General features: G+C 46.5%; 1 protein-coding gene across 1 annotated transcript in view; it reads left to right on the top strand.

Annotated features, from left to right (window-relative positions):
• The window catches only part of MTUS2 (microtubule associated scaffold protein 2), a 1,571,269-nt gene that overhangs the window by 921,511 nt on the left and 635,531 nt on the right, over positions 1-14,227 (top strand). Inside the window, exon 4 of the mRNA XM_069639493.1 lies at positions 8,496-8,657. Within this exon, the coding sequence (XP_069495594.1) occupies positions 8,496-8,657 (162 nt within the window). The remainder of the gene's footprint in view (positions 1-8,495; positions 8,658-14,227) is intronic.

Here is a 14,227-nt window from a genome sequence, read left to right as displayed (position 1 = left end):
ACAGAATTGAAGATGGCAAACTATCAACAAAATGACTATATTGGACCAGTGGGGGTCTGAGTGATTTCCCATCGATGACGAGAGCAAAGCTGGCATTGCCTGCAATGTCTAGAGTGCCACTTAGAAGCCAGTGGTGACATGAGACCTGTCGCTGATACTGTTGGAGCCCATCTCCAATTGTATGTTCTGTATGTTCCTCTTAACATCCCTTTTCCAGCCCTATGATCCAGAAGTACAAGGGTGTGGATAAGGGAGGCGTGAGGGGCACCTATACTGAAAGGAAACAGCTGGCGTTGTGCCGCCTCTGACCACCTGCTTCTGTTGATACCCTGCTTCCATAATTGAACTTTTGAATCTTCCTTGATAGTGACCTAAAGCTCTCCCAGTTCATAGAGTCTACTGCGGTCATAGCCAAACTGCACCACCTCATCATTAGAACGATCCACCGACCTCACACTTCACTATACAAAAACTCTTATCACAGCACTAGCACTCAGCAAACTCAACTACTGCATGAGTCTACTCCTTGGCCTTCCAATCTACTCCTTCGCTCCTCTCAATAAAGCTCTCAGCTTTGGTACCTGCACCCTTTTCAAACTACCCAGATCCTCCCCACCACACCTGCGCACCAAGCCAGTCTATCGCAGCAAAAGCCAAGGGGGCAAACTACCCAGGGTCTGAGCCTCACAGGGTGGGGAAGACCTTGCGGCGGGGAGGTGCCTCCTTGCCTCCCCCATGACAGCAGTCCTATTCTAAAACATAACACCTACTTCTCTCTATATATGTGCACTTTACAGGGGTCATAACTAGTGCCATCAGACTGTCATCCACTCCTTTGGGACATTGGCATAATAGCTTAAGCAGGTCCATGGGTAGGGTTCTCAGCTGTGCTCTGTACACTGAAATCACTAATCTTGTTATGCACAAGTAATTAAAAAATCCCTACTTTTCTTTTTTTGCATGCTCTTTATTTGTATTTTCAATAAAAACAATCAATTTACAAACACAAGTATACAAAGATTTAGAAATCTACACACTATCCTAGCAACAATTCTGCCAAAAATCACTACTTTTCTACCTCGAGACTTTGCAGTCTGAAGAATTTACTAGTTTGTAACAGGCTAAATAGTAGGTCTATTTTCCTGCATACACAGAGATGACGCATTCTGAGAGCCCCCCACCCCCACCTTGCTTCCGGAAGTTGTACTTTTTTTTAACAAGTCATCGGGCATCATTATAAGTTTGGTGGTAGCCTTGCTGGTAAAACCGGCAGGCTGCCGCCAAACTTCCGAACATTTCCGGGACCCACGAATGGGCAATTACTGGGGCATTCCCATAGGGCTCAATGGGAATGGGCAGGTCGGATGCACCGACACCACTCAGAATGGTGCCGGTGCATCCGACATGCTATGCTCGCAGGTGACGCTCTGCCTGCCAGGTCAGACCTGGCGGGCAGAAAGGCACCCTCTGTCCCCTCAAGCACAACTCGTAGTTTGCCAGTCTGGGAGCTATGGTACCGGCAAGCTTACCGGTACCGTAGTTCCCAGACCGGCAAACTTGTAATGAGGCCTATTGGTGGTTTGGTGGTATCTCAACAGTAAATCTGCTGAGATACCACCAAACTGTAATATTGTTACTGCCACTTGGTCTAACGGTATTACCGCTAGATTACAAGTGGTTGTGGCGTTGTTAGTCCCCATTTAATTTTAGTCCATAATACTCCATGGGGGATTTCGATGGAATTGCCGCAGGTGGAATTTCTCTGGCGGTAATTCTCTGAGCTGGAGGTGAATCCTCCAACTATCACCTGACTCGTAGCTGGGCGGTGTGTTAATGCAACGGTAACGTTATTACTGCTGATTTTTCCAGCACTGCCCAACTCGTAATGAGGCCCATAAACATGTCGTAATGTATGATGCACTGATGAGGTGCTGAGCCTGCCACCTGGCTGTTGTTGACCACTAAGTTTTGATCCTGTAAAGCTTTCTGTGTTCACCACAGTGCATCCAATCTGTGCATTCACTATAGCACAACTTGTATAGTATTTTCTTCTTTCTTTGGACAATATATTGAATATGTGTGATGGACGACGTTGATCGCATGCAATAACTGAAGTTGAAATGCATATTGAAAAGTGTGAGTGCACTGGTGGTTAAGAAGATAGCTCAGCGAGTGCTTCTTGCTGAGAGATCTTTAATATGGCTTATTACAGTACCCAAACCTGGCAAGGCCAACTCAGCCTTTCCTCTCTCTGAGGTTGATAATTGTATATGCAAGCACTGTGCATAGTAACGCTTACTTTGCTCCTACACAACGTACCTGCAACAAAAAGCACACGTTATAAAAACGTACATAGAAGTTTTATGGTGCGGGTCTATATTATACCTAATGAAGAGAATAATGAGTTAATCAGGAGATTTGGTTATGTGGTCAAATTAGAGGCCGTGAAAACAACATGCTGAGGCTCAAATCCCGGCTTTGCCACCAGACAATACTGTGGTCGTGGGGCAATGCTCTTAATTTATTGTATAATACTGGTTTGTCTTTGTCATATTTTGGTGGCATGCTTCAGCCCATTTCCTGCTCTTTCCTTTCTTTTAAGCCATTTGAGTAGAAGGGGGTCATAGAAAGAGGAGATTTGGTAAAATGTCAAAGGCCTTTGGTAAGCTTATTTGACAGAATTTCAAATGTTCTTCATTCATGACATGAATAGCAACAATTCTGTGTGAAATAAGAACTATACCGGGTGGCCTTATCACACATTTCTTTATGTTTCTGCAAAATAGTCAATCTTGACTCTTGCACTTGTGGACTTCCATTTATGATGGAGGAATGAAAGTGCAGTCGTGCTCCTTTTGCACAAGACATTTCAGTAGTGATTTTTTTCAAACATATCGTCATATTGATTTGTCATGTGCTTATTGTGCTTTTGCCGCTAGGACTTTAAAGCAGGGTATTCATTTAGTTCAAAGAAGTCAAACATTCCGATATAATTGCTCGTTGATGTGTGCCTAGAACATCTCATATTCTAGCTCCACCACTTAACCAATGAGTGTTATCTTGGCCAACACATTTAATCTTAATAGTGTCTAAACTGTCATATTTTCTAGTCCCTAAATATTTCAATATTGTCAGTCACAGACAGCGTGCCTTATTACGAGTATGGAGGTAGCCATGCCGTTTTTAGCAGCATGGCTACCCCCATACCAGGTGCTGGGTCCGGGTTCCAGGAATAGGGAATTACCGGGCCATACCGACTTTGGTGGGCCCGGTAATTCCCATTCTCGGGACCCGGGCCCGGTACAGCCCCATTCCCATTTGAGCCCCCATAGGGCTCAATGGGAATGGGGAGGATGCTAACAACGGGCCGTTAATGATGGGCCCGTTGTTAGCATCCTGGTCTGCTAATGGGTCCCGCTAAGGACGCCTGGTCTGACCAGGCGTTCCAGAGTAGGACCCGCTGCAGACCTTGTAATAGTGCGACCAGTAATGAACGGTGCTGGTCCCATACCAGCACTGTTCATTACGGGTCTGCATTCCTCGTAATGAGGCCCAGTGATTTACTTCACTGCAAAAACTCTTAAAAAAATCCTCACTCTTAGGGTAACTGGCTATGGTTGCTTCATGTATTATTTAATGACCATTGTTATATTGCACACCACAAATTCATTTGTTTCTTGGCTCACTCATGTGAACATCGCTTGAAAACCACGGCCCTCTTTAGCCACAGTCTGTGTTCGGATACATGCATCTTCCTGGTAATTTCTAACCTATATCCACTACCGATGCTGTGGTATGTCTACCTTGCTCATTGCTTCCAATCTGCTTTTTATATCCATGTTCCATGTCGATAATGGACTCAACAAATGATCCAAGATTGATAGAATATTCAAGGGTTTTTATTAACAGAATCTTAAGAGTGGATCGATCCTTGATTTGGAGACTGTGGTTTTGACGAACTAAAGGAATTTTCTTTCTGGTCCCTTGACGTCCTGTGGACTCCCTCCACTCTAATCCAGAGGTCCCTGTCCCTCAAGATGTATGTGGATGCTAGAGATCAGTAATCACTATGATCTAATGTAACCTCTTTATCGAGAAGGACCTAAAAGGCGAGGCATAATGTATTTAATTCCCTTCAGGATGACCTAACGGTTCCCTACTCTCTCTTCCCAAAGGGTTGCAGTTAATGGTTTTCAGGATGGTGCCTGTATTGTCACAGCCACTATCCATTCGCTCTACCTCTCGCTCCTCACCCTGATGTTACAACTCCTTAATCTCGTCCTATCCTATTCCCTTTCTTGCCTCTCCCTTCTCTTCCACCATATACTCCTTTTCTCCTACTCCCTCTGATCTCCATACACACTCCCCTCTCTCCCTCTCTCTCTCTTCGCCCTCCCACCCCCCTCCTCAGCTGTCTCTGCGCTTTTCTCACACTGCTCTCCTCTTGCCACTACTTCCCTCCATTACTGACTACTCCCTACAATCTTCCCCAACTAAAACCCGTCTCTTTCTCTCTGACACTATCGCCCACTACACTTTCACTCCTCCCTGCCTTTCCTACAATCTATCTCTCCCTTCACTCTCTACTCTCTTTCACACTCCCACGCATTCTACTAGCACTTACTGTGGCATGCACACTCACCATCACAGCCTCAGCCTTTCCACTTGGTGCCACTCTGCCTCATACACAATACCTCACCTGTTAAATGCCTCCGCAATCTCGTCAGTGCTACCCTCTGGTCTCTCGGGCCACCTCTACCTCTCCTGACCTTACCATGGTGGACGTATGTTTGAATGCCGTGCGCAAAAGACTGGCCTTGCAGATTCTAGGCCGAGAAGGCTGCAACTGAAAGGGCAGCCTTTTGTTCCTGGACCTCCCCCTCTTCTCTGCTGCATGGCCTCTTCTGACCCCCACTTACGTGCTGTGGGCTCCGGCTGCCTCTGTTCGTGGTCTGCAGGCTGCATAGACTAATGCCCGAGATGCAGGACGTTGTATTTCTGTACCCAACCTTTTGTGCCTCAGGCTTCTGTCTCTGCATCCCTCAGACTGCAAATGAACACCTTTCGCTCTGTCTCGTTCCTACAGGCTTTTTATATCTGTGATTTCCTGATCCTGCTCCCTCCGCCATTGGTTCTGTGTCTCACCTGACTCTAGGGGCCAATCTTCCCCCCAAGGTTGAGCCATTGCCCAGAGAGCCTTGAAAAATCCCTTGTATCACAACTCCGTTTTAGAGTGCAGTATTCAAATGAGTCTCTGTTGGTAGTGTGTGATGTTTTCTTGGCGTGCTGCTTCCTTGGAATCGCAGTGAGTAGTGAGCAGTGACTAGCTGAATCATGACTGGCGCCAGTAAAGGCGGTGCCTGGGGCAGCAGCTTCCTTACATAGTGCACCAGGAGTTCTTTTCACTGCGATGGATGCTCGTTCTTGTGGTCCTGAAACGAAACAAGTAGAACTCTGGGTAGCATCAATGGTGTACGGTATTGGGTGATTGACAGCAGTACCAAGCTCAACAGTCAGGGCACATAGAGGAGGTACATGAACTCCTTCTCCCCGCCTATGAGGTAGGACTGGCTGTGGCATGCACCCTGGTAGGCCTCCTACCCTAGATTGGGATGGTTCCCCTGTCGACCCTGGGCAGGCTCAAGCCTCTTTGGTGGGTTTCAGAAGTGACGACCATCATAACTTTGAGTCCCCACCTTCACCCATGATGCCGTTTTTGATCTCATAGTTAATCCCTCCTATGATCTCATGTATGTGCTAATGGGTCGATCAATTGGGGGGTGGGCGACAAACGTTTTCTGCTCTTTGTATGATTGACGTAACATTCAGCGGGTACATTGCCTCCCTCTTCATTTTTCCTAATGCTCTACTGACTTCACAGAGATCTGTTTTCCTGCATCCCATGAACCCAGGCTTTCTGAAAGCAAATCCATAGCACAGCACGGGGTGGAGAAGTCCAGTTCCCAGCCCACATAGATGACACTGGTGTTTCACCATGCATTCATTGGGTAGCCCCTATCCCAGAGCAATGGGGACAGCTCATGGGATATACCGTCAGTATGGGCATTGATAGAATTGCAAGAGCATCTGGAAAATGCAGAGGTTAGTGGAGTAGAAATGGAGAGGTTTGGGTCAGGGGGTGGGAAAGATGCTAAGTATGAAGAGGAGGGTGTTGAGTAGTTTCTTATGGGCGTGGAGCATGGCCGAGAGTCGTAAGGTACAGGAGAAAATCATAACAAATATTTACTGTGGGACTTGGTGTGCACACATTCCCCATGAGTTTAGGATGATCGTGTACTCCCTGTGGGAAAAATGTAACCCACACTGCCTCTCAAACAGTTACAATACTCCCGTTTCAACACATCTGAGCTGCAAATGATGCGTGAGTATGCACAATTATTTATTTTTAAGCAGAGTAGTATTTAACTGAAAGGTAATGCTTGGGGTAATTAGGAAGAATCTCTCTGCGACCAGGATGAATCGGTGTGGCCATTAGTTAAACTGATTAGGTGCTCTGTCAGATTGGCTGTGACCGAGGAGTAGACCTCTACTCCAAATATTGGTACAAAAATTGAAGTGACCACTTCTCAGGTTGCGCCACATCTATTTATTAATATTTATGCTCTTTGGTTTACACGTGTTTCGGCCCTTTGCCTTTTTCAAAACCAGACATGATCCCAATGATTTATGATTACGATTCTTGGAATTATTTGAGGTACTTTTTCAAAAAAAGACTTGAATTCCGGGTTAATCCCTTTATGTTCAAAATAAAAGGAGCTGAGTTCTCCTCGCGGCCACAAATAATTGCAAGAATCCTAATCTTACCAAGAAGAGAGTCCACATTCAAGCCCGTGTCTCTGCGGCATCTAACAGCTCGGCCGAACTCTTTAAAATTTGTAAGGAGCTTGCCAACCCTGCTGCAGTCTCTACCCCTCTCCTTGCCTCTCAGGCTCTTTGCAATGCCCTGGCCTCACACTTTATCTCAAAAACCCAGGACATACTGTCCACACTCTACTCCACTCCCTCTCCTCTCCCCTCTCTGTCGGTACTCACTGACCCTCCTCCACTCACCCCCCCAACCTCCTTCTCTTCCTTTCCTCTCTTCTCCCCTGATGAGGTCACTAGACAAGTTCGATCTATGAAAGCCTCGTCAAAACAGGTTCATCCCTGTTCCTCTAAAACTCTCAAGGACCGCATTGATACCCTCGCTTCAGCCCTTGCCGACTTCTGAAACCACTTCTTTGCCTCAGAATCCTTCCCCTCCCCTCTTAAGCACTCCTTTGTGCATCCTCTCCTCAAGAAACCCACAGCGGATCCCTCTTGTCCGGCCAACTATCACCCAATTTCCATTACCCCCTTCTTAGGCAAGCTCCATGAAGAGCTGGCCATCTCTCAGCTAAACCTTCATTCTGATACTGTTGGCTGTCTCCATGACCATCAGTCTGGTTTCAGATCTGGCAGAAGCATGGAAACTCCTCTCCTGAATATCCGTGAAGATCTGCTTTCCAACCTTGACTCTAGCATTCCCTCTGTTCTCATCCTAATTGATCTCTCCTCTGCCTTCGACACAGTCAACCATACCATCCTGCTCGACCGTCTCCGGGATAACTTGGGCATCACCGATCAGGCTCTGGCCTGGCTGACCTCTTTCCTCTCTGATCGACCCTCCCAGGTGCAACTTGGATCCTTCTTATCATCTATCTTCCTCTCCACCTGTGGTGTTCCCCAGGGGTCTAACCTCTCGCCCTGGCTTTTCAACCAATACCTGGCAACTCTCGCTCGCTGTATTGCCATTTTCTGCTCAAACTTCCAGTGCTACGCAGACAACACTCAACTCATTTTCAGGCTTTTGGCTCATTTTTGAACACTCATGCCAGTTGTTCTGTCCAAGTCTATTGGTGCTTCTTGGTCCACATCACTGCTCGGTTTACATCACATCAACATGATTTTCTCTTCAAATTCATAAAAGCTTTGAGTAACTATGTCTATTTAGTAAAGCTCCAGAAACATCTTCTTTCAAGTTTAGTTTGGGCTACAAATGGAAGCGAAAGGGGTATCTAGTTAATCATCCTGTCCATTTCCACCTGTTACTTTTGGGAACACCCCCTCCCCAAATCTATAAATCTATGCAATTGTGATGATAATTGTATAGCTGATCACAAAGAACATGTTCACCTTCTGCTTCAAATACAAACATATGAACCCAGCTAAAAACCTTCACAGTGTAGAGGCCCTAAATACGGGGCCACAATCAATCATCGATATGCCAATATGATGCATTTTAAGATCTCAGATGATTGATCATATTATCGATGACTGTTGGACTTTATACAGAAGTTTTGGAGGTGCTCTGATGCGCTCCTGCGATGTTGCTAAGAATGTGGCTTGTGACTTTCGGAAACTCCTGCTCCTCAAGGCGCCAGTATTAGTCTGAAGTCCCTTTTTCCATGAATGTTTTATGAAGGCCTAATTAGTGCTGCTTTTGCCTCCTGCAGGTTCATCGTTGGCGAATGAAGAGCAGTCTACGCCAAAGGCGGCCGTGCCTTCCAAGGATATCCCCAAGGGCTCCAGCAGGATGGTGCAGCAAGTACCCAACGGCGTGTCGACTATCCGCAGAAGTTTCCTGCCAGCACCGAAAGCCAACGCAGCTCCGGCTGGTAAGGCGCTCTTCCCGTGAGCTCTAGCATGCCACCCACATCAGAAATCAGTGAATCAACATTGTTTCGTTATAATTTCTCAGACCACAGGCCGGCATCCCCTAAATGACCGGCCAGCAGCATTAGATTCCATTAAGGAAGGCTGTGTGGCAATCAATCATTGCATGGGCAGACTACAAGCTTCTGCAACAGGATCATTCTCCGCCTGCCTGAGCCAGTGAGCCTCAGCCAATGGGAAGGCAGCTAAATTGCTTGATGGCTGGTGGTAGGACAACTTACATGCCCAGGATCTGAAAGAGGGCGTATATGGCAAAGTTGCCAGCACTGGAATTATCAAAGGATAAATCTCTTTTCACACAAACCTCTGCCCCCCCCCTTAATATCAACCACAAAATTACAATACAAAGTTCCTTCATAGCCACACGAGTGTTCATGTGAGAGAGGAGGGTTCCTAACCGTTCATCGGAAAGGGGGAGGGAGAAGTAAGAACGTGAGATTGCGAACTATTCGGAGGAATACAGGTAGCGTGCTTCAGCCGGGAGAGGTGAGACTTTTGACTAATTGTGATTTGTGGGTGCAGGCACGTGCCACCACAGCCTGATAGACCAACCCGTACAGAGTATTGATAATGCTCATTATTCAAGCATTGTAAAGGCATGAACGAATGTGGGGTGGTGCAGCCTGTGCCCGAGACACACAGAGGGGGAAACGTATCTATTAAAGTGCCCCAGTCCAAGAGACCCGCTTGCCACCAGGTCCCCAGTTTGCTTTGTTGGCTCTATTGCTGTCATGTTGCCGTCTAAAAGCTCGCGGGAGACAGATCTGCTATTTGCTCAACTCCAACATGTGTTGCTTTTCTGTACCCCATGTTTTACCTCAGCAAGGATTCTGGCCAAGCATTTTAACCAAAAACCTATTTGTTTTGGGCAAATCACAGCCTCTGGTACATGTGTAGCCTGCACTTGTGTGATAACCAAAGAGAACACCATCACCACATGTTTCTAAGCTAAGTGTACACACGGTTACCGTTTTGTTTATAACACACACATGTCATGGATGTCCCTGTTGTTATGTTTAGTATGCACTCATCTCCACCAGCGTACCTTTTTTAATTAAACTGGTTTTACCTCAAGGTAAGTGGGCCTCATTACAAGTGTGCCGTTCCAGAAATAAGTGTGCTGGTCGCACCATACCAGTCCCCGTTCCGGACGGCCAAACTACAACTCTGCTGGCGGGGGCCGTTGCATCCGACAGGTCTGACCTGCCCGGCCTAACAGCACCAGCCCGCAGAATTTTCATGGAAGCACCGGCACCGTTAGCACCTGATAGCCCGGGCCGCCGGGACTTGTAATGTCCTGGTGGCACCTGGATCTCAGGCGGTGGAAACGGTGTTACGAGTCCGGCGGCTCCTGACTTGTAATGTCCCTGTGGCACCTGGATCTCAGGCGGTGGAAACGGTGTTACGCGTCCGGTGGCGCCAGACTTGTAATGAGGCCCAGTGTGTCGTATAGTGTACACTATCTTTCTCCGTTGTCCTGCTCTCCCTCCTAGTTGGGAACGCATGCATCTGCAGCCAGGTCGGAAAAAAAGCTGACGTACAAAGATAGCTGCCCCTTTAAAAAAAATTGGGAAAGTTATGAGACTCTTTTACACATATTTGTTTTAGTCAAGTTAAATATTTTGCTTGAACTTGGCTTGCCTAAGAGTGGGTAAGCGAGCCTTTTTGTGTGGGGAGGGAGGAGTCTCTTCACCTGGAATCCTCTCCCACTGGATCATCTCCCCAGCTCTTAACACAGAATTGTCAACAGGAAGAACCAACATTAGTGGTAGTGTTCCCCTAGAATGCCTGCAATTCACATGGCTCTCCAGACAGGACAATGGGCCCTGGTAGCAGGGCCAGCCCCATGGTACTTGCTTTGGCTGCACGCTTGTGAACATGGGGAGAGATCTTTTTGGGGGAGGTTACTATTGGGAGCTTCGAAAACTGAATATCCACATCAATCATTTTGAGGACTATGGCGAGGGATTTTCTGCTACAACACTAAGCTGCAGATTACTTTCTCCGAGCACTTTTGGTGTACTAATGGCCCTTTCTTGCTAAACAGGAGTGCTTGCCACAGGAGCGAAGAGAAGCCTGGAGGACCCAATTGCCATTTGCCAGACAAAGCACAATGGTGACCCTTATGCTGGGGCGGTTGAGACCAAGTGCATTAAAGCCCTGAAGCATAACTTAGTTGCTGACCATCCCCTAGTCTCAGAAGAAGGAGCATTTGCCAACTCTGCCTTGGTAGGACACAAAGAGAGGCTATCTAGATGACCCTAAGAATCTCTGACGCATTGCTTTTAGGCAAACAGTAGGCACTCCATTTTGGGACCAACCACAGGAGGAAGAAGTACAGGCTAATTTGGGTACAAATGAAGCAGAGGCCGCTCCTAGCCATGCTGCCAGATTATTGGCACTATGTGGCAAGTATAATATGACAGCAACAGAGGGTGTGAATAGTACAGAAGCCAGCAAATGCCTCGTGTCTATTGATATCGCAAATCAATACACACAATGATTAAACATGCCAGGCATATGAAGGATTATTGATTTTAATTGAACATCTACAAAATGGGTAGACTAATGGGCACAGTAATGGGATACTTTAGATGTACTAAACCACACGGTCCAATTTTAAAATGTAGTACGTGCACAACAGGGATAGGGGAGTACATTATTTCTTTCTTTGTATATTTAGTGCAGCCACAGTGGCCTTTCCCGAATGTTCTTAATCCGAAATGTCAATTCTTTTTCTCCGTTCTTCCTTGCCGAGTAAGGTGTGCATTACACGAACATCGGTCTTGGTCGACTTTTCTTGCAGTGGTTGCTGGATGCCCAGTGATTAGCTTTGTAATCTTAGCAATGTGGGAGACCTAGAAGAGGCCAGAATTTGACTCCAAGCTGAAGATGTTCATGAAATCCATTGGCCATTGAGCCATCGCAAAGCCATTACCTAACTGTGCCCCAGTCTGTGCCCGACTCTGGCTCAAAGAAAAGTTGGTTGAACTGAAAGAGCGAAGCCTTTTGATGCCCCTTAAAGCCGTCATTGGCTCTGCTAGCAGCTATGGGTCCCTCATGCCAAGGCAATGCCCATGGCCAGGTTTTAGATGTTCCTGTATCGTACCCATAATATGTAGGCAGAGGCATTACAAAACATTTTGGGGCCTCCTGCGAGCCATGATTAGACCCTCCCAAAGCTCCTCAACAAAGCAAGGACATGCCGCGCTCCCAGCAGGCAAGGAACATCACGCGCACGCAAGTTGATGATGATAAGGCCGCACTGTGCTGGGTAAAAGATGCACATGTTTTTTAACCAAAGCTTAAATATTCTACCTAGCATAGAAACAAGGTTGTGGTGCCTGGCCCCTGGCCCCCAAATGTACCAGCAACCAGTGGTGACTGATGAATTTGTTTATTGTAGGGGCAGAAATATTTCCAAGTAGTATACAAGAGCGACCAAGCGTACCCTGAACCAACGAAAGAGGGTTCCCAGGGTTCTCTGCCTGAAAAAAGGTTTTGATTGTTTTGAATGTTCTGGTTAAAATGGTGCATTATACAGCACACTTTCTGTGAATAATTGGGTAAAAAGCCAGACAGTTTGCAATCGGCTTTGTAGGGTAATTCATGAAATAATTCAATAGGTGCAAGCCACCAACACTGCACAGGAGCTTCCCCACAATATATGCCAGTATAAAATTACATTTTCACACTGGCTGTGCCCATACAATTTCATGCTGACTGCACCAATATATGCCCGTATTCCCATATAAGAATATATTCATGTTTGTTTTACGCATAATACCAGTAATGATACTATAAGAAAGCATGTCCAAGCTGGCTATGCCAATATATGCCAGTGCCATGTAAGAACATACTCCTGTTGGCTTTGCCATAAAAAAAAACCATACCACAATAAAAAAAAAGTGTCCATACTGGCTTCAATGTAGACCAATCTAAACACGTAAGAACACTTACCACAATTGCTTTATCATGGATGCGCAATAAAACTTGTCATGCCTCAATAAGAAATAGCAGGACTGGCTGTTTCAAAATGCCCATCTTGCCACATGATGGCACGTATCATGCTTGCTTCATCATAGATTCCCAGTAAGAAATGTCATGCCATAGTAAATCTAGTCACATAATAACACTTATCATGCTTGCTTGCTTTAGCATAGATGCCAGGTATATAATGTCATGACAAAGTAAGAAATGGCTAGACTGGCTGGACCCCAATGATAATCTAGCTATGTGATAACACATGCTTTATCATAGATGCCCAGTATAAAATATCAAGCTACAATAGGAAATTGGCTGCACCAAAATACCAGTCAAGCCACGTAATAACACACATCAAGTTGGCTTTGCCCAAAAATGACAGTAAAACATGCAATGTCACTTAAGGAAATGCCAACAATGCTCCAGTGCTCCCCATACCCCCGAGCGCCTCACACGCACACATAATCACATTCCTACCCATTCACCCACCAGTTACTCACCCATACACTTTCCCTCACATTCGCCCAGAATATTCGCACTGAATTCTCCACATGTGCACCCACCCAGAACATTCACACACAATCACATTCATACCCATTCACACACAAGTCACTTACCCATACACTTTCTCTCACATTCACTCATGCACATAGCCAGAACATTCGCACTGAATTCTCCACATGTGCACCCACCCAGAACATTCACACACAATCACATTCATACCCATTCACCCACCAGTCACTCGCCCATACACCTTCTCTCACATTCACTCACACTGTGTTCTCTACACGGGTATCCACCCACCCAAAACATACACAAACACATAACCTCATTTATTCCCATTCACCCACCAGCCACTCATGCATAGGCCTTCTCTCGCATTCACTCGCACTGCATTCTCGACACAGGGACCTACTCAGAACATTCTCACACACATAATCACATTCATACCCATTCACCCGCCTGTCATTCTCCCATAAACCATACACAGACATCAAACATACACTGCCTGCACATGCATTATACACACATTACACATACAAAACAGGCAAAAAAGCTTGCTAATCTGTTTCCTGCTGCATCTTTGGTCCACCGGTCCACTGCTTCACTCCAGGCCTCGGTCTCCTGCGCTCAGTGCAGACTGGAATCTGGAAGAAGGGAGAGTTTCCTGGTTCCTGTATGACATGATGCGCAGGGGAGCTGGAGGCGGAGTGCCTCCTTCCTGAGCCAGCAGCCTCAGCCACAGTGGGGCCCTTGCTACACCAGTGTATGTAGGCCACACGGCCCTCCATGCAGTTTGGGTTTTTGAGACAGTGAGGGAGGGGTTGACTCATGAGCACCATTCTTGCAGCAGGACTGGACTGCAGCAGAATGGGAACAATTGTTTGTAAAATGCAGTGTGGGGATTCTGCATGTGAAGTATGTGAGTGATGCTTAAGGAATTCATGGGGGAGTATAGCATTTACAGTTTTTATTCTAGGGGTTGGGTGGGTGAAACACCAGTGACTTCACTGTGCTGTTACTGACT

The sequence above is a fragment of the Ambystoma mexicanum genome, chromosome 7q (assembly GCF_040938575.1).
Source record: "Ambystoma mexicanum isolate Mex_15411 chromosome 7q, UKY_AmexF1_1, whole genome shotgun sequence".
Lineage (NCBI taxonomy): Eukaryota > Metazoa > Chordata > Amphibia > Caudata > Ambystomatidae > Ambystoma > Ambystoma mexicanum.
Note: the sequence above shows the minus strand (reverse complement) of the source record. Positions and strands in the feature narration are given on the sequence as shown.